General features: G+C 34.0%; 3 protein-coding genes across 3 annotated transcripts in view; all 3 read left to right on the top strand.

Moving 5' to 3' along the window:
* LOC107006053 (polyadenylate-binding protein RBP47) overlaps positions 1-4,319 on the top strand; it is a 6,639-nt gene extending 2,320 nt beyond the window's left edge. Inside the window, exons 2-6 of the mRNA XM_015204702.1 lie at positions 560-1,037; positions 2,065-2,147; positions 2,267-2,397; positions 3,165-3,261; positions 3,941-4,319. Of these exons, the coding sequence (XP_015060188.1) occupies positions 560-1,037; positions 2,065-2,147; positions 2,267-2,397; positions 3,165-3,261; positions 3,941-4,090 (939 nt within the window). The 3' untranslated portion in view covers positions 4,091-4,319. The remainder of the gene's footprint in view (positions 1-559; positions 1,038-2,064; positions 2,148-2,266; positions 2,398-3,164; positions 3,262-3,940) is intronic.
* Positions 4,320-5,888: 1,569 nt separating this feature from the next.
* LOC107026266 lies at positions 5,889-14,592 on the top strand. The gene is made up of 17 exons (XM_027913952.1): positions 5,889-6,425; positions 7,718-7,825; positions 8,185-8,280; positions 8,414-8,506; positions 9,262-9,350; positions 9,998-10,374; positions 10,696-10,782; positions 10,886-10,994; positions 11,171-11,299; positions 12,070-12,469; positions 12,670-12,777; positions 12,871-13,142; positions 13,246-13,488; positions 13,695-13,807; positions 13,910-14,005; positions 14,113-14,218; positions 14,323-14,592. The coding sequence occupies exons 1-17, from the start codon at positions 6,002-6,004 to the stop codon at positions 14,467-14,469; spliced, it is 2,997 nt and encodes a 998-aa protein (XP_027769753.1). The 5' UTR covers positions 5,889-6,001; the 3' UTR covers positions 14,470-14,592.
* Positions 14,593-14,734: 142 nt separating this feature from the next.
* Positions 14,735-21,027, top strand: LOC107026257. Its single transcript, XM_027913951.1, has 17 exons — positions 14,735-15,674; positions 15,757-15,864; positions 15,944-16,215; positions 16,311-16,556; positions 16,725-16,837; positions 16,928-17,023; positions 17,125-17,230; positions 17,316-17,460; positions 17,563-17,657; positions 18,608-19,013; positions 19,098-19,205; positions 19,301-19,572; positions 19,668-19,913; positions 20,097-20,209; positions 20,316-20,411; positions 20,527-20,632; positions 20,710-21,027. Exons 1-17 carry the CDS (start codon positions 15,302-15,304, stop codon positions 20,854-20,856), a joined length of 3,048 nt encoding a protein of 1,015 aa, XP_027769752.1. The 5' UTR covers positions 14,735-15,301; the 3' UTR covers positions 20,857-21,027.
* Positions 21,028-21,379: the final 352 nt, after the last annotated feature.

Below are 21,379 nucleotides of genomic sequence, written 5' to 3'. Positions count from 1 at the left end.
CCCCCCCCACCCACCCAAAAAAAAAAAGGAAAGGAAGAAGCTTTCACACTAATTTCCGTTAAGATTGTTCGAGTAGAGGATTATACGACTACAAAAGAACCAAAGACGCAGATGGACTGTTATGTAATTGCCAAGAAAATCAACTGATTTTCTTTTCTTCTAAGAAAATAATTAATGAATATTCGAGGAAAATTACGGATATTAAAACTTGAAGCAAGATACTTTATTCTTACAGTTTTGTTCGATGGCAAAACACTAGTGAATGGAGTAGCGAGGATGGAGAGATGCTTTTCCATCCTCAAAATGGAGACTAGAGCTGCCGCTGGACTCCAAGTTGGACCCACCACATTTGATTGAATAATTCTAACAATTTTAGTTTGGAATTCCTTTGCCTTAGACTGTAAATATGTGGGAAACCCTTTCTTTTGTAGTTAAAAATTGAAATAAATATCTTTTTCCAGCTTATACATCAATACTAGTATAGTCTACAAGAATTGATTATTTGGTTTCCAATTTAGGCATGCACTCTGTGCTAGAAATTGACCATGAAATCATGCAGGTTATTTCTGTGAAAATTATTCGAAACAAGCAAACTGGTCAGTCAGAGCGTTATGGATTTGTTGAGTTCAATAGTCACGCAGCAGCAGAAAAAGTGCTACAGAGCTACAATGGCACAATGATGCCAAATGCCGAGCAACCTTTCCGCTTAAATTGGGCAGCCTTCAGCGCTGGTGAAAAGCGTGCAGAAACTGGTTCTGATTTCTCAATTTTTGTAGGAGATTTGGCCTCTGATGTTACTGACACAATGTTACGTGACACATTCGCTAGTAGATATCCATCTGTTAAAGGTGCAAAAGTAGTAGTAGATGCAAACACAGGCCACTCAAAAGGCTATGGCTTTGTAAGGTTTGGTGATGAAAGCGAGAGGTCTCGGGCCATGACTGAAATGAATGGTATATATTGTTCCAGCAGGCCCATGCGTGTTGGTGTTGCTACCCCAAAGAAACCATCAGCACAGCAACAATTTTCTTCTCAAGGTATGTAGTATTGCAACTTGTTGACTTTAATATTGCATCATTTAGAATCCTTTGGCTACTTCCTAAATTTTTGAATTTTATCTTCCGAAAAACCAAAAATATGACAAATAAAAAAAGAAACATAAAACAGTTGATCATTTTCTAGTTAAATCCAGAATTTAGCCAAATTGAAGCTTGACAAATGTAGTGGATGTGTTGTTTAGAGCAAAGACAGCATCAACTTTTCTACCTGGCTGAACAAGTTAGAGGTGAAAAGCATACTGCTACTTTTTTTTTTTTTTTTTGAGAAGGTATCAGTTGTATTTATTGACAAGTCAGTACATGGGTTGCACTGAAACCATATTTACAGCAAAATCAAAAAGACATCTAACTGACTCTACTTCTAACGAGACCCTAGGATGTCTATAATTGAGTCAGTGTCCTCCAAGTATATTTGTTTACACCAGAAACAAAAAAGTCTAACACAATTTAAGTTTGATCATCTGTAGATCACAATTTTTGCTCTCAAAACATCTTGAATTCCTTTCCTTCCATATTGTCCACCAGATACAAGCCGGGACAATCCTTCATCTGTCTTTGTCAGCAGCTCCTACTCCTGCTTCCTCCCAACTATATAGCAAATGAGTTATTTTGTTAGGCATGGCATGACCCAACTAATACCCCTAAGGCTAACAAAGGTTCTCCACAACTGAGTAGTTGTCCTGCACTGTAGAAACAGATGGCTAACTGTCTCAACCTGTTCACCACAAAGGTAACATCTGGAACACAAAGAAAATTTCCTCTTCTTGAGGTTCTCTTGTGTCAAAACAGCCTCTCTTGTCAATAACCAAGTAAAACAGACATACTGCTACTTTTATCCTGGATGCACCAAATTTTTCTAGATTTATTGAGCTTGGTTTTCTTGTTGTGGTTTATTGTGACCAGTTATTTCTTATGTATGTGCCAGCAGTTCCATGTTTGCATCAAATTTTAGATGTCATGTTCAACTTTTTTATTGAGGTCAGAACTGCTTACTCTTTTTGTTCAGCTGTGATATTATCTGGTGGATATGCATCAAATGGTGCTGCAACCCATGGATCCCAGTCTGATGGTGATTCATCAAACACGACAGTAAGTTTGGTCCATTTTCTTGTGGAAGTTGGTCATAAGTTAGTTAATTGGAGTAACTCCCAATTCAACTAGTACTTATAGAACAATAGTTAGTTGGTCTAACTTTTTCTTTATGGTAGATTTTTGTTGGAGGACTTGATTCTGATGTCACTGACGAGGAACTGAGGCAGTCCTTTACTCAGTTTGGGGAAGTGGTCTCAGTGAAAATACCTGCCGGAAAAGGATGTGGTTTTGTACAATTTTCTGACAGGTAACATTCTGTAATGCTTGACTTGAAATGCTAGGTGGTGAGTAGTAGTGAATTATTTTGCGCATCATTATCTGGGAAACTAAGAGAAGTGATGCCACGAGTCTTGAGGCATGGACATTGAGTGGTAGATAACTTCACTATCCTTGTCATTTAATCTCCTTCGATAGTGTACCATTTAAGTAATTGGATTGATTCTAGATATTGGGTTAAAATATGAGTTCTTTATGTTTAAGGATCTCTGTTATTTGGTTTGGTTTATGATTCTTGAGAAATTGCCCAAGAGTGAACACAACTGCTTACGGGCGGAGTATTAATCTCATATTTTCGTTAAGTTGATAACAAATAAGATAGTGAAGTTTGGATTTGCTTCCTTTTGGTCCATGGTTTTAATATAGCATTCTGTCAACTTATTCTTTTTAAAGCTGTGTGGTTAGTCGAGGTGTGCACAAGCTGATCTGGTCACCAAACAGTACGGTTGTAAAGAAAAAAGATACAAAGTTTTAGGTTATTAATATAGTATAAAATAGTGTAGTCTTGTTCTGAAATTTTTAAATGCAGCACACAGAAGAAGATATATTTTCTTGTTGCAAAGTGCAGTAAAATCAAGATTTGAATATTTTAGTTGAGTTCTCTACATGTGAAACGGATTAAAAGGTCTTTTTGCTGTACATATCAGTACCTTCTTGGTGCAATTATTCAAATGAATTTTGTCCCAAGCAAAACAAAAAGAAGTCTTAACCACCTTCTGGGTTTTTATGTTTTAATAGGAGCTCTGCTCAGGAGGCGATACAAAAATTGAGTGGGGCTGTAATCGGCAAGCAGGCAGTTCGTCTTTCCTGGGGGCGAAGTCCAGCAAACAAGCAGGTATTTCCCACATCAATGTTCATATCAACTGTCTGATCAAATTAGTTTTTTTAAAAAAAGAGATATTAGCTGACTTCTCAATAAAACAATTAAATGTTGGCAGGTGATCAGTTCAGTTCTGCACAGCCTTTTAGAAGTTGTCCCTTTGCGAAAATGATCAAATCTTTTACAATTCTACCTTTCAAATGTTGACCTTCGTCTATATTGAATGTTCTTCAGAACCTTTTCAACTTCACATACTTAGTCCCTTGTTTGAAATCTTTAAATGGTTTTGTTTTACAAGTCGCTTTAGAAGTCAACCCCTTTCCAAAATGATCAAATCTTTTATATTGGGGATTGATACTTTTATAAAAGATTTCTAATGGTAAATCTTTTCAGAATATGAAGTTTTTGGCCAATTTGAATTGTTTTGGATGGTTATTCATAATTTCTTGATTGCTATTCCTGTTTCGTACAATCTTAATTCCTTCTGATTTCCTTTTGGGTAATTGGAAATTCAAGAGTCCCAATGGCAACGTGTTCATGTGATCTTTCTGCATGCTCTCCTAGTTTAGTAGTCTTTGTATTGGGGATTTTGATCTATTGAAGCTTTCGCCGGCTGCAATCTTCAGTCTTATAATTTGTTGTTGTGGTAAATTATCTTCTTTTATAACCTGTTTATTTGTCTCTACTTTTGCAGATGAGAAGTGATTCTGGTAATGGGGGCGGCTATTATGGAAGGCAAAATTATGGAGGATATGGATATGGTGCATCACAAAATCAGGATTCTGGCATGTATGCTGCTGGAGCAGCCTCTAATGGCTACGGGAATCAGCAGCCTGTTAGCTGAACTGTAGTCAACCGCTGCTAAATGAGACATTGCCAAAACACTCTTTCTTTGGGGGTTTTAAATTTAAATTGACTTAAAAAGATTAAAGCATATAGTGTTTGATGAGAATTTTGTAGCTGGATTTGATTTATGCTTAGTGAGTCCAAGCTATGTGAAACGTTATACCTAGAGATGTGAGCTATGATGATTGGTGAAAACTTGTTTCGATTTCTGCTGCCTTTTAAACTTATTGATGTCTGACTTTATATTTTTCTTATAGACTTCACAAACTGCCTAGGATCAAGAAATGAGGGAACTTTCTTGCAGAATCACAAATAGCTGTAAGTTCTCCAATATATCAATCCTAGTTTTGTGACTAGAAACGGTTTGGCCATTGACTACTTTTTATTAGTTTGGTGCTTATTGTAATATAGGTCAGAAACATGTATAGGACCATAATCGAGTAGTCGTAATGCTATGAAATGGTGAAAAATACGAGACTATATAAGATCAATATTTTCATCAGAGGCGTATCTTTTCGATTTGTTCAATTTTTATCGATTGGCCTTTAAACATTGTCTATTAATTGGGTGAAATGAGCAATGAAATAAGATCTGGATATGCAGCTGATATGTATTTCTTTCATCAAAATCAATACACTTCAGTTTAAGTCCTTGCATAGATTTTTTTTCCCTGCGACTCAAAAGGTTGAAACTGCAAAAGTGACACTTAAAGCCCCAAAGTGAGAGTAGAAACCCTCCATCGTTAAAATGTTGTAGTTGACGGAAAATACTCTTTCATTCTTAATTACTAATTAAAAATCTAGGTTACGTGCCAGAAAGGCCTAATGAGAAAAGAAATATGAATTCCACACTTGATAGAAAATTGTATTTTTGCTCGTGTTGTTGTTTTAATATGCGGAGCAAATTATTGGTCAAGTGTCTATCAATAGCCAAGTACGACTAACTATCTTGGATGGGTCAAAATTGGATTAATAGAAGCCATCATTACAAATAATTTGAAAATTCTTTTACGTGGTAGACTTATCTTTCTTCCTACGCCACACAAAAAAGCAAAAGTTGATGTTGAAAATCACACTCGTGTGTCACATTTAGGTCCCGTTTACCTATGAATAGTTCACTTCTTTCTCGAATTTTATTCTAAAAAGTTGTTTGAACATAAAAAAAAAAACTTCAAACTGTTTTGCACAATTGTAACTCTATATTACTTCAAAAATTTTAAAATAACTTTAAAATTTTTAAATATCATTTTCAACTTGAATATGAGTGCATACTACTTTTGTCCAAATCTAAGAGTTCTTATGCTTTGGACATATAAATAGAGACGCATAATCAAGTTTTCGTTTTTACCCCCTAGCTCCTATCGCGATTTTTTTTAAGAAATATTTACAAAAATATTATTCAAAAGATTTGTGATTACGTGTAATAAAACTTATCCATTATTGAAAATGGTTAAAACTAACGAAAGAAATCTTCCAAGCAAAACTGTTATTCCATTTGTGATAGCTTTACGACTTTGATATAAATAAGTGGAACAAATCAGAGTCCGAAGCCTTAAGGGTATAAAATATTAACAAAAATTTTAAAACAGTATATAAAATTTTTTATTAACCAAAACGGTAAAATTGCTGGAACAACAGCAATTTCCTTCGCCAGAAAAAACAAATGTGATTTCTTTTAAAAAAAAATAAAAAAAATTAGTTAATAAGTGAGTGGTTACATATATATATATGAGACTGCAATGAAGAGCATCTTGAATAATAATTGAGTTAAAGATAAGATATATGATTATCCATTTTTATAAAGTTTCTGTCGAAAAGACAAATTTAACCTCAAATAATTCATACTTGTCCAAATATCTCTCTCCTTATAAATAACCATAGTGTGACTAAATACACTAAACACAAAAATAATGGAGAAGCAACACATGAAATACACGTTCCTCACAAAATTGAACTTCTTTTTTCTTGTAACATTAATTTTTCATGTTCTAATTGTCCATGGCTTCCAAATTGATAATCAGGCACGTAGATTAATGTCGTGGCGTCGTTCGAAAATACGTTCTCGAGTGATTAATTCTTATCAGGATGAAACATGGTCGACTAAAAACATTGTATTTGATATTGATGATGAAGAAGAATTACATGTTGGAAATATGGAGGATGATTTGATAAAATATGGTCTTCCAGGACAACCAAAATTAAATGTGAAGTTTAATCAGTATGCAGGTTATGTTAATGTTGATGAAAAAAATGGAAGAAGTCTTTTTTATTACTTTGCTGAATCTGCTTCTGGAAATGCTTCTTCTAAACCACTTGTTCTTTGGCTAAATGGAGGTGAAATTACTCGTTTTACTATTTAGCTATGAAATTTAATCTGTCGCTATTTTATTATTTATTTTTTTTGGCAGTAGAATGACTTGTAGTTCTTTTATGTTTGTTTTTGTTTCAATATTTCCATTTATGTAGTGTGCACATATATCTGCTGTATTTTAGTTGACTACTAGTAGTATAATGATTTGACTTTGATGCGTAATTAGTTTGACTGTACATAAAATTTAAGGAAAAAAGAATTTTGTTTATTATGGTCTAAAATAAGTTGATATGATAAATGTTTGTATGACTGTAAGTTATTTTATTAAAATTAAAATAGACATTTTACGATTATATTATTACTTAATATAGAAATGTGTCATGAGTTTATCACGTGACTTAACATTATTTTTCAGCTGACTAATCCATTCTTAGGGATAATTATCTTTTATGTGACTTAATATTTTAGTTTAACCTGAAAATTAATACTTATTTTTTTTCTCAAGTCTTAAGCCCGTTCAGAATAAGTAATTCTAAGGGTATGACAATTGACATGTTTATAAGAAAAATCATAGATAATAAGATTAGAGAAGAGAGGTATTTGACTAATTTACTTATCCTGTATTTATCTTCAATATTTTAATTAAGAAGTATGAAGATCTTTTAGAAATTTGTTCAGATCGTTTATAAGATTAGGATGAATTTGAAATTAATTATTATTTTTTTAATTATTCATTTGGAAGATTAGAAAATTATTTATAATGAAGAGGAGGGATATATGACCATTTAATTTTCGAAAAGGTATATAATAGTCCGAGGAACATTTCCAGTCAGTAAATAAGTGGGGACGTAAAATTGAGAATTATTGGTAGCTTTATTCGTATTGTTCTTTTATAAAGTAAAAAGTGAAAAAAAAAATACCTCCTCTAGTACTTCATAATAATTTTGAGTTTTTTTTCGATGTTTAAAATAAAGAAATTATTCAACGTTGAACAGAGTTCTTGAAAGTTTATTTTGTTTTTGACCAGTATTTTTATTTTCTATATGATAAATTTAAGAGAGCTAATTGCTCGTACAGTCATACTTATGATTTTATTTTGAAACTATTTCTATTTTCGTTCGAAAATAACTAAAATGGTAAAATGAAAAGCGGTGTACAATTATGTCCTAATTATTTTTCTGTAATGAATGCGTATTATTTCACAAATTCGGTTAATATCGACTAAAAAGGAGTATTGGTTAGAACATGAAGATAAGAGTTGTCATTTTGTATGGCTATAATTGGATGAAAAAACATTGTTGGGTTGCACTTGCAGGTCCAGGATGTTCATCATTAGGTTTTGGAGCCATGCTAGAGCTTGGCCCTTTTGGTGTAAAACCTGATGGTAAAACCCTTTATTCCAGAACATTTGCTTGGAACAAAGGTAATCAAATCCTATTTACCATTATTAATTATCAGTCACAGTCATTATTATTGTCTATCGTATTACAATCAATCGTTACGATCAATCACCATCATTAGTCGTAACTATATATCGTCAACCACAATCGTCATTCATCATCACTATTATATATCATATCATCCACCATATCATCACTAATTACTACATATATACCCACCCTGACATCTTTATTAGCCAACACCCTCTCCAATCGGCACCCACAACTACTGCCATAAGCCATCACCATCACTATTACCATCGATTATCAATAACATTTTAAATTTTTTTTATTGAAATTATGTTTATTAATTTTTAAATATATATATATATATTTTATACAGTTGCAAATGTGATGTTCCTAGAGTCACCAGCAGGGGTTGGCTTCTCCTATTCCAATACTAGCTCAGATTATGCACAATCAGGCGACAAGAGGACTGGTACTACACTACACCCCCTAACCTTAATCTCCAAATAATACTAATTATTTGATTTTAAAAAAATTAATTTGACAGTCTAAATCATAAAATTTAACTCTTAAATCACTTTACAAACTATGTCATTGTGTGACAGCTCAAGATGCATATAGGTTTCTAGTGAATTGGTTCAAGAGGTTTCCACATTACAAAAGCAGGGATTTTTACATCATGGGAGAAAGTTATGCAGGTATATTTATTACTCCATTCATTTCAATTTATTTGTCCTACTTTTTTTAGTCATTTAAAACAGAATATGTTTGACACCTTTTTAATTTCAACTTTTCACATGACATGTTTAATACTATAAGATAAAATGATATTTTTGATGCATTTTTCATTTAAGACCATAAAATTAAAAAGTCTTTTTTATTTTCTCAAATTTCATATCGAATCAGAACAAACAAAAGGGAGGAGTACTAACTACTCCCTCGATTTAGATTTACTTGTCAAATTTTGACTTGACGCATCTATTAAGAAAAACAATAATTGATATAATGAGTTTATTTTACTCCTCGCTATTAATTGGTAGTGTCCTACAATATTTTTCAAATACATTAACTCAACGTTAATAAATTGAGGGAAATATTTTTGGTCTTCTCTTGATTTTGTCAATTATGAAAAGTAAAAATAAAAAATATTTGACAAGTAAATCCGAACAGAGGGAGTAGAAAATTAAAAGAAAAAAGAAGAAGATAGTATTGGATCGATGGTTCTAGTAGTGAGAGCCCATGATTGGTGTGTGTCAAATAAGATGTTAAATTTGTAAGAATTAAGGACCACTTTATGAGAGACAATTGTCTGAGCATTTATACAATGTAGTTATGTCCTCTTCCCAAAGCAGAAATAGACATCATAATTGAAAATTTTGGCTATATTTGTTATACAATTATTATATCTAAGAGAGTAGTCAATTAGACAGCTAATATAGGTAAATGATGACAGGATTCTATGTGCCAGAGCTAGCAGACATCATTGTCAAGAGCAATATGCTAGCAACCACAAACTCCAAGATCCAATTCAAAGGAATCATGGTAGTATTTTCATTTTATTCTTCACCCTTACTTTTATTTATTATATAATATCATATGTATATAACTTGTATATGGTATACCATGACAAATGAGTTTTAAACCACCACAAACTACATGCATGCCAGAAATTGAAAATTTTAACTAGATATTTTTAAAAAAAGAATGTTTGAGTTCCAATCAAGGATTTTAACTTTACAATTATCCTCTCCTTTTATTATAAGCATCAATTTCAAATAGAAAATTTCTGAGGTTTAAAGGTTTATTGAGGTGAGACATATAATTAAAAGAAATATTAACATATTCTATATGGTTAACTATCTAATAGACGAATGAAAATTATATACAATTTTTTTTCTTTCAAAATTTAAACTAGTAATGTCTAATTGAAACACTTTATTAGGGTTGAGGTGTTCAATTAAAATTAGACTTAGTTCAAGTATCTACATGAAATATCTTGACAAATTTAAGGGGTATTAAACCTTTAACTTAAGACTAGAATATACATCCAATTTTTTTTTTTAATTAAATTTCATGTTAAATCAAACTAACACACATAAACAAAATAATATTATTCGATCATTTACTCGTCTCTACAAGAATGCATTATTATTTGTTTGAAAACCAAATAATTAATTGTATGGATGCAGATAGGAAATGGCATAATGAACGATGTAACAGATGAGAAAGGGCAATTAGATTATTTATGGAGTCATGCACTAATCTCTGATGAGACTCATTTAGGCATCCAACAACATTGCAAAACCCAAACTGATGAGACAAAAATATGTGAACAATTTCAAAGCACAGCTCAAACTGAGTTTGGAAACATAGATCCTTACAACATCTATGGTCCAATTTGTCCCCTTGATGACGACGATTCATCATCATCGTCATCAAGAAGAAGAATATTCAAGAAAAATGGATATGATCCTTGTGAACAACATTATGTCCGCCATTATCTCAATCTTCCTCAAGTTCAAAAGGCCTTGCATGCCAACCTTCCTAACCGTTGGGAATCTTGCAGGTTTTTACATTGTCAGCGTATATATATATATATACACGTTAAAACATTACTATCTTTGTCTCTATTTACTTGTTCATATTTCCTCTTTTAGATGTCCCTATTTATTTGTCCATTTTGACAAATCAAGAAAGGACAATCTTTTTTTTTTCTATTATACCCTCATTTAAACTTCTTTGAAAATTTCTAAGTTTTTAATTCATCCTTTTTGTAACTTCACTATATTAATGATTGTTATCTTAATATGAAAGTGGACAATAAATACGGACAGAGAGTGTTATTTATTACGTATATGATTTTTTACTTTCATTTGGTATATGTTAGTGATCTGACATGGAAGGATAGTCCATCAAGTATGTTTCCAATATACAATAGACTAATTGCATCTGGTCTCAGGATACTTCTTTTCAGGTAAGTAATTAATTAATTTTATTGGATTAGCTTATTATAAATAATCGTTTTTAATTAGTTTATGCTTATAAAATGCTACTTTGTTTATTTTGTGTGGAAACAGTGGAGATGTAGATGCAGTAGTTTCAGTAACTTCAACTCGTTATAGCATTAGCGCAATGAACCTTACAGTCATCAAACCTTGGCATGTTTGGCATGATGATACAAAAGAAGTAAGTCCTTCTTATTTGATTAATTTTTTTTTATCGGGATGGTGTTCAGGCCAGTTTTCACACACCACGATTAATTCTATGGGATATTTATCACCTCCCACCAACTATAGGCTAAGACAGATGTAAAAATAAATGTTACGAACTATTTAATTTACTTATCTTTTAATTTTTTGCAGGTAGCTGGATATATGGTGGTGTATGATGGATTAGCTTTTGCAACAGTTAGGGGAGCAGGGCATCAAGTTCCACAATTTCAACCACGTAGAGCTTTTGCTTTGTTGAATATGTTCTTTGCCAATCACTTTTAACATTTGGGGATTGGGCTTATTGCAACTCCATTTCAAACTCATTTTAATAATAATTGGACATATTTAATTGATCAAAGTATTATTTCATGATCCAGTTTTATTTTATCACCGAGTCAGAGAAAAATTAATCGTTGGACCTAATTCAACTTCAAAAACTAACAAATACTAATCTAAAATATGAATTTATCTCATCCCATCGATATGTGACTCAACACCAACTTTGACCAAACCCCGTCCAGGCAACAGCCAATTGTATTAAAAAAACTGGAAGAACACTGCAGGAACACAGTATTACTAATTAATGTATTTTACATTGGCTTTAGTGTTTGGATGTATAGATTAATGCTAAATACATTTGGCTCAACATATAGTATATGAAAAATGACCTTGATTAATTAGCTACTTGTTTGGCACTATAATCAGCAGCTTATGCTAATCTCTCGCAACATATGAGTTAAATTTGGGAGAGATTGAGCTAGAGAGTCTCAATTCTCTTCTCATTCATAGAGTAGATCCAATATACTAAATTCAAACGAAAATATCTAAAGAAAAAAGATAGAAATTACAAGACAACAATTTCCTTAATATATACTACTTCTGTTAAGTGTCCTATTAACGTTTTCCTTAACAGATGTGCACAAAGAACAAACATGTCAATACAATAGCTTCAATCTAATTTTCAATACACAAAAAAAAAAGGATGAGATTCTCAACATTTTACATACTCTATAAATAATGAAGAAGATTTACTGTTGAGTGAACACTGATCAACCTTTCTAATTTTGTTGAGAAAGAAAATGAAAGTTACCTCTGTTTTACAGTTAAGTCTTTCTCTAATTTTGTGCTACCTTAGCACCCAAAAATGTTATGCAGGAGAAGCAGATGTAGTAAGGGAATTTCTCAAGGCTCGACGTGTGAAAAGTACACCAAGTATTAACAGTGGCCTAGCGGCTGCTGAGAAACGGAGAGCAGTGTTTGTGTCACAGGTAGGATCAAAGGAAGATGACAAGATCTCAGCATTGCCAGGGCAACCTAGTGGTGTGAGTTTTGATCAATATTCAGGATATGTTACTGTTGATGCTGATGCTGGTAGAGCATTGTTCTATTACTTCACTGAATCAACTCAAGATCCTTCTACCAAGCCTCTTGTTTTGTGGTTAAATGGAGGTAAAATACACACACCATACTACCCCAATTGCCAAGTCGAAGAAAGTTTTTTCCAACACTAGTTTCATGCAAACATATGAAGAGTTAAATAAAATCATTTTTCGTCTCTTTATTGTGTTATTCATTCTGCTGCTGCTCTAAAAACTATGTTGGCGCACTTGTCATGTTACTTTGTTGTGCTATACATACTTAATATACAGGACCTGGTTGCTCTTCATTTGGGGCTGGAGCGATGATGGAACTTGGACCATTCCGTGTAAATAAAGATGGAAAAACCTTGTGGCTCAACCCTTTTGCCTGGAACAATGGTACTTGCACATATCTTTTCTGCAAAATCTGTAATCACAATTGAGAGTAATCTAAATAATTAATACTAACAACAATTTTGTGAACTAATGCAGTGGCAAACATCCTCTTTTTAGAATCACCTGCTGGAGTTGGATTCTCTTATTCTAACACATCATCAGATTATACTACTGGGGACGAAAAGACCAGACAAGATAGTTTTACCTTTCTCATCAATTGGATGGAAAGATTCCCTGAATATAAACACCGAGATTTCTACATTACTGGAGAGAGTTATGCTGGCCACTATGTGCCTCAACTTGCTCAACTGATCTTATCCTACAAGAAAACAGAACCAAACCTTGTCATTAACTTGCAAGGATTAGCTGTAAGCTAACCTTCAAATGGTCACTAAATTCTTTTTCTCCTGATTAAGTCACTAGTTATATTGCGTCCGCGTCTTAATTGCATGCATATGGCATGGATTTCAGACTGGAAATGGCATCATCGATGACGAAACAATGAACAGTGGTACATACGACTTTTATTGGACCCATGCTCTAATATCAGATGAAGTCCATGATGGAATTGTCTTGAATTGCAACTTCTCGGCAGAGACAACCTCAGAAGCATGTAATGAGTACATTAAGCAAGCAGATTCATGTCAAGGCAATATATATGCTTACAACACATATTCCCAACTGTGCAACTCCTCTGCCTATACTTCCCTTCCTGTAAGTTTCACTGGCTAACTTCTCATTCATTATTGAGTAAAAAGATATATTTGCAGTGCCCAAATTAAGGTGAGGAACATGGTAAGAGGAAAAAAATACCATGCACAATAACATTCTACGCCCCAATACGCACACCTCTCAGTAGATTTTACATACCTTCTATTAAAATTTTTTGATGCAACTTCTTCTTTTGTGTATCATAACAGATACATGGATTTGATCCATGCTCAGCTGATTACGTAGAAAATTACCTAAACACTGCTGAAGTACAAAAGGCCCTTAATGTCAAAGATGCACCCTATTCCTGGGATTCTTGCAAGTAATAATACATTCAATTCTCTAAAACATTTTCATTCTTAAGGCTTATTATTATTATCTTTTGGGGATTAATTTCGCTTTTCTTCATTTCTCACTTGTGCAGTGGTTTCATATTCGGCTCTTGGCAGGACTCCCCGCATTCTGTTCTACCAGTCTTTCAAGAGCTCATGCAAAGTGGCATTAGGGTTTGGATTTATAGGTAAGTAAATCAAGCAAGGAAGCAGTCATCAGAAACAATTCTGAATTTTAGTGATTTCAAAACAAGTCATAAACATTTTCTCAAGACTTTTTTTTTAACAAGTTCAGTGGAGACATAGATCATATGTTATCTGTGACGACAAGTACATATGCCATAAACAAAATAAAACCACCAGTCAAAACACCATGGTACCCTTGGTTTTTCCAAGGCGAGGTAACAAAGTTGTCATTATTCTTCAACTCTATGTGCTATGTCTATTTTCAGAATATCATGTATGTATATAAATTAATAATTTCATATAATCTTTTGCTTTCAAGGTTGGTGGTTATGCAGTAGAATACGAGAACTTGACATTTGTGACGGTAAGAGGAGCAGGACATTTCGTGCCAAGTTATCAACCTGGCCGTGCATTAACCATGTTCTCATCCTTCATCAACGGCACACTCCCTCCTCATCTGCACTAAACAGAAGAGAAGATTATTGAGGGGGAAAAGGAAAAGGAAAGCTGATTTCATAAGGAACATTAATTTTGTAGAACTACTACCAATTATGTTCCTCCTATGATATGAGACGTGTAGTATGAATGATGGAGTAGTGTTTTTCTCATAGTTCACTTTAACATATGTCATTCCAAATGACTAATTGCATTGCTTTATCAGAAACGGACACTAAGATCAGCATCGAAAGGAACATACTTTCACAAATTTTACACTCCTCTAACTTAAAAATGACATTCACAAACCCTAACCCTTGCCTCAACAAAAAATGAATCAAAATGAAACCCAACAAACTTAAACAAAGACAAATAATTTTGTTTCCGCTGGCTTCATCATCCCGCAAATACGAAGAAAAGGGAAAAGAAGTTATGCAGAATATATAGTTGGAGTACTACTAGGTACTAGTAATATTTTTCATTGAGTTTAAGTTATGTATACAATTAAATGTAATACTCATCTTCATTCTCTCTTATATTGAGCCCTTGCCGTCGTCTGATCGAGAACAACAAAAAATGACAGCCAACAGTCTGCTTAATATATAGTAGTACGACTACTTCCTTTTGTCAATTTCCAAAGTGATTAAAACAACTTATTAAGGAACAAGAAATAGCTGTTACATGCACATATATATGGCGTTTTAACCAAAGAGCACAAATGACAAAGATGATAGTCCAATTTGATTACAACAGACAATATCTGACGACTTTCTCAACATTTTGCATAGGATATATAGCAAAGAAGAGTTATTGTTGAGTTATCACTCACCATTTCTTGTTTCATTAAATTAGGAAGGAAGAGAATGAACATTTCCTCTGTTTTAAGTCTCTTTCTGATTTTGTGCTACCTAAGTGCCCAACAATGTTACGCCGGGGAAATAGATGTTCTACACAAATTTCTCAAGGCTCGACGGGCAAAACCAACAAATACTATTAGCCAAGGCGTAGTAGTTGCTGAGAAACAGAGATCAGTGTCTGAATTCATAGTGCCACAGGTAGGATCAAAGGAAAATGACAAGATCTCAGCATTGCCAGGGCAACCAAGTGGGATCAATTTTGCTCAATATTCAGGATATGTGACTGTTAATGCTGATGCTGGTAGAGCCCTCTTCTATTACTTGGCGGAATCATCTAATGATCCTGCTACAAAGCCTCTTGTTCTGTGGCTAAATGGAGGTAAATAAACACATCACACTGCGCTAATTACTAGAATTGTCTTCCGAACTTAACCTTATGACCTTGTGCATTTTTTTTCTAGGACCTGGTTGCTCTTCATTCGGGAATGGAGGGATGGTGGAACTTGGACCATTTCGCGTCAATAAAGATGGGAAAACCTTGTGGCTCAATCAATTTGCCTGGAATAATGGTACTGAATAGCAAAATCTACCATCACTACTGAAAAAAAAACTATAAATAATGACATTTTTGTGACTATAATTATGCAGTGGCAAATGTCCTGTTTTTGGAATCACCAGCTGGTGTTGGATTCTCTTATTCTAATACATCATCAGATTATACTACTGGAGACGAGAAAACTAGACAAGACAGTTTCACCTTTTTCGTCAATTGGATGGAAAGATACCCAGAATATAAACACCGTGATTTCTACATTGTTGGGGAGAGTTATGCCGGTCACTACGTACCTCAACTTGCTCAGCTAATCTTATCTCACAAGAAAACAGAACCCAACCTTGTCATTAACTTACAAGGAATTGCAGTAAGCTAATTAAACTTGTTCAAATGATAATTATCTTCTTTTAATACTAACTAGGCCACTAATGTCATCTTAATTGCACATGACATGATTTTCAGACTGGAAATGCCCTCCTTGACGATGAAACATGGAATAGTGGTTCATACGACTTTTATTGGACGCACGCACTAATATCAGATGAAGTCCATGAAGGAATTGTCAAGAATTGCAACTTCTCGACAGAAACATCGACCTCAGAAGCTTGTGACAAGTACACAAGCGAAGCCGATTCATGTCAAGCTAATATATATGATTATAACACATACTCTCAACTCTGCAACTCCTCTGCCTATACTTCCCTTCCTGTAAGTTCCACTAACTAACTGCTGATTTGTTCCAGGTGTATTTACCAGTCTAAATAAAGTGTCAGAAATTAAAGTGAGTGAAAAATGAAAGACCATGCTCAACGACATTCTACGCCCAAATTTCAATCAATCTATAGCATAACTTCTTTTTTTTGTGTATCATAACAGATAGATGGATTTAATCCATGCTCACCTGATTACGTAGAGAATTACCTAAACACAGATGAAGTACAGAAGGCACTTAATGTCAGAGATATACCCCATTCCTGGGAATCTTGCAGGTAGATGCTTTTTCAAAAAAAACATTTTAATTCTTCAAAATAGTGACCTTTGCCCCTCTCTTTTTGGATATAATTTGATCATTTGTGCAGTGGTTACATACACGGCTTTTGGCAAGACTCCCCAGATACTGTTCTGCCAATCTACAAAGAGCTCATGCAAAGTGGTATTCGGGTTTGGATATATAGGTAAGTAAATCAAGCAAAGAATTAGGTTCGTACTATAATAATAAATTTGTCTGCTAGGCTCTAGCTCAAGACACTCTGCTTCATCCTTCTTATTTTTCCAGCGGAGACATAGATCATATTTTGCCTGTAACAACAAGTAGATATGGTATCGACAAAATCAAAACACCAATCAAAACGGCATGGTACCCGTGGTTCTTCCAAGGGGAGGTAATTAATCAAGTTGTCATTATTAGTTTTGATCTTCAACTTTACAATTTCTTAATTTCCAGTATTTATTATTTCATATTTCCAGGTTGGTGGTTACGCAGTAGAGTACCAGAACTTGACATTCGTGACAGTGCGTGGAGCAGGTCATTTCGTGCCAAGCTATCAACCTGGCCGTGCATTAACCATGTTCTCATCCTTCATCAACGGGACACTCCCTCCTGGTTTCGATTAAACAGAAGATACATTGTGAAAAAAGGATTGCTGGTTTCATATGGAATAGAACTTGTAGAATTAATTGGTTATTATATTACTGTTTTATGGTTTGTATTCAGGCATGAGAGGGCTTTTAACTTTTATCGAGTCTTTTAAAAATTTGTTGAACCCACAACCTGAAGATGAATTTGAAATCCCTCGACCATTGAGCCAAGTTAATAAGTTGTGTCAAAGGGGGTTCAATATGCATTTCGTATTCATAATAAATACTCCCATTTCTTTTTTGGTTAGTCCCAAAAAGAATATCACATTTCCTTATGTGGTAAGTATTTTTAAAGGTATAATTTCTCTTTTATCCTTAATTGGTCTCACTTAATTTTCTAATACATTTATGAGGAGACAGAAAAGTAAGTTACTTTTTTGAAGGACAATTTGGTAAACATTTCTTAGTCTTCATTATTTCTTAAATTCACGGACTTTGATATAACTTCAATTTTATAGATATTAGCCAATAGTTTAATAAGGCCAATCAAAAGATATACGGTAATAATTTCAGGTGCATTTTATTTTGCATTTGGTTGGAGATATTAGGATAATTATTAAATTATTTATATCACCATTTATATTTTAGTAATGAGATGAGTTATTCCATATACATAGTGCGAAATAACTTATCTTGTAATAATTAATTTTGGAATTAGTTGTTCCCTACCAAATGTGAAACAACCCCTAGTATTTCTTATGACCTGGTCAACCAAATCACGCTCTAGTGTATATAAAAGATAGAAAGGAGTAATACTCTCCATCTCAAGGTAATTAAATGTTGCACGTCATGGGTGGAAGTTGAACTAGGAGTATTTAATGGAGTAATAAACTTCACTAAGTTATATACACTGTCAGACAGTATAATACTCATCTTCACTCTCTGATTGACAATGACACCAAAAATCAAAGCCACCAATCTCCTTAAGATTTAGTAGTACGACTACTTAAATTTATCAATTCCCCGGGCTGATCGAAACAACTTATAGCTGCTAAATGTTTATGGCTTTTTAACCAAAGAGAACAAATGACAAAAGAAGTTAGTCCAATTTGAGTACAAGAAAATATATCTGATGACCTTCTCAACGTTTTGCATAGGCAATATAATACCGATCACTCATCCTTTCTTGTTCCATTGAATTGGGAAGGAAGAGAATGAACATTTCCTCGGTTTTACCTCTATCTCTAATTTTGTGCTACTTAAGTGCCCAACAATGTTACGCAGGGGAAGCAGATGTTCTACGTGAATTTCTCAAGGCTTGGCGAACAAAAACAAGAAATGTTATGAGTCAAGGCCTAGCTGTTGCTGATAAACAGAGATCAGTGTCAAAATTCATAGTGCCACAGGTAGGATCAAAGAAAAATGACAAGATCTCGGCATTGCCAGGGCAACCAAAAGGGATCAATTTTGCACAATATTCAGGATATGTAACTGTTGATGCTAATGCTGGTAGAGCTTTGTTCTATTACTTTGCAGAATCATCTAATGACCCTTCTACCAAGCCTCTTGTTTTGTGGCTAAATGGAGGTAAATACACACACAAATCAACTTGTCATATTGATATGTTAAAAATCACAAATTTAAAAGGTACTTTTGGATGAAATTTGATAGGACCTGGTTGCTCTTCATTCGGGAATGGAGGGATGGCGGAACTTGGACCATTCCGCGTCAATGAAGACGGAAAAACATTGTGGCTCAACCCATTTGCCTGGAACAAAGGTACTTCATAGCAAAATCTATCATCAGTACAGGAAGAAGAAATAAATCAGAAATCTATAAATAACAATGTCATTTTTTTGACTATGATTATGCAGTGGCAAATGTCCTGTTTTTAGAATCACCAGCTGGTGTTGGATTCTCTTATTCTAATACATCATCAGATTATACCACTGGTGACGAAAAAACTAGACAAGACAGTTTCACCTTTCTCCTCAATTGGATGGAAAGATTCCCAGAATATAAAAAACGCGATTTTTTCATTGTTGGGGAGAGTTATGCTGGTCACTATGTACCTCAACTTGCTCAGTTAATCTTATCTCAGAAGAAAACAAAACACAACCTTGTCATCAACTTGCAAGGAATAGCTGTAAGCTAATTAAACTTGGTCAAATGATATTTACCTTCTTTTAATACTGACTAGGCCACTAATGTTATCTTATTTGCATATGACATGATTTTCAGACTGGAAATGCCCTCCTTGACGATGAAACATGGAATAGTGGTTCATACGACTTTTATTGGACGCACGCACTAATATCAGATGAAGTCCATGAAGGAATTGTCAAGAATTGCAACTTCTCGACAGAAACGTCTACGTCAGAAGCTTGTGACAAGTACACAAGTGAAGCAGATTCATGTCAAGCCAATATATATAGTTATAACACATATTCCCAACTCTGCAACTCCTCTTCCTATACTTCCCTTCCTGTAAGTTCCATTGGTTAACTCATGACTTGTTCCCGGTGTTTGTACCAATCTAAATAATTCAACATCTTAAGTGTCACAAATCAAGGCAAAAGTAAAATAAAAGACCATGCTCACCGGCATTCTATGCCCAAATTTACAAGCAATTATCTATAGCATAACTTTTTCATTTGTGTATCATAACAGATAGATGGATTTGATCCATGCTCAGATGATTACGTAGAGAATTACCTCAACACTGCTGAAGTGCAAAAGGCACTTAATGTCAGAGATATACCCCATTCCTGGGAGTCTTGCAGGTAAGTAGATTCTGTGATTTTTTAGAACAATTTAATTCTTCAAATTGAAATTGCTGATCCTTTTTCCGATTAATTTGATCACTTGCTTCAATCCTCACTTGTGCAGTGATGACATAGGCGGCTATTGGCAAGACTCCCCGAATACTGTTCTACCAATCTTCCAAGAACTCATGCATAGTGGCATCAGAGTTTGGATTTATAGGTAAGTAAAATCAAACAAGCTGGAATCAGTCACCATAAAACTAATAATGTAAACTTTAGCAATCCCGAAATAAATATCATTTTCAGATCAAGCCCCTCTTCTTCTTCTTTTCCAGTGGAGACGTAGATCATATTTTGTCAGTAACGACAAGTAGATATGCTATCAACAAAATCAAAACACCAGTCAAAACGGCATGGTACCCGTGGTTCTTCAATGGAGAGGTAATCAACGATATTGACATTATAAGATCTTCAAACCCTACAATTTCTTAATTTCAGATATTATTTCATATCTCCAGGTTGGTGGTTACGCAGTAGAATACCAGAACTTAACATTTGTGACGGTCAGAGGAGCAGGACATCTCGTGCCAAGCTATCAACCTGGCCGTGCATTGACCATGTTCTCGTCCTTCATCAATGGCACACTCCCTCCTGGTTTCCATTAAACAGAAGATACATTCTTCCTTCTCCGCAGCAAAACAAATATCATGGATCGACTGATGCAACAATATCTAGCGAAGCTTAACAATGACTTATAGTCTACTCATTCTTCTTGAGTTTTTTCTTCTTGGTATTTTCTTCCGCTATTCTCTGGGTTATATCGCAACTTATATAGACTATTGAACATGTTTTACTCTATGTAATAAGCACCAGAACTACAAATTCTTCAACACTTCATACTCTTTAAGATCGAGTTCAATTGCAAAAGAAGCATCTAAACAAACAAATTTTCACAAATTTTATACTCCTGTGACTTAAAAATAACATCCAAGAACCCTAACTCTTGCCTCAACAAAATCAAGCACAAATTTCTCATTAAGAAAAACACAAACGCACAATTTTGTATGCGCCGGCTTCATCATTCCATGAATATGAAGAAATTGAAAAAATAAATCAGAAAAGCACAACAGAATGGCAAAATTTCTGTATCACGAGGAAGTATTTACGCTACGGGACGAATTGAGTAAA

This window comes from Solanum pennellii, chromosome 1, assembly GCF_001406875.1.
Source record: "Solanum pennellii chromosome 1, SPENNV200".
NCBI classification, from domain to species: Eukaryota; Viridiplantae; Streptophyta; class Magnoliopsida; order Solanales; family Solanaceae; genus Solanum; species Solanum pennellii.
The sequence above is the reverse complement of the archived record's forward strand: the minus strand, read 5'-3'. Positions and strand labels throughout refer to the sequence as shown.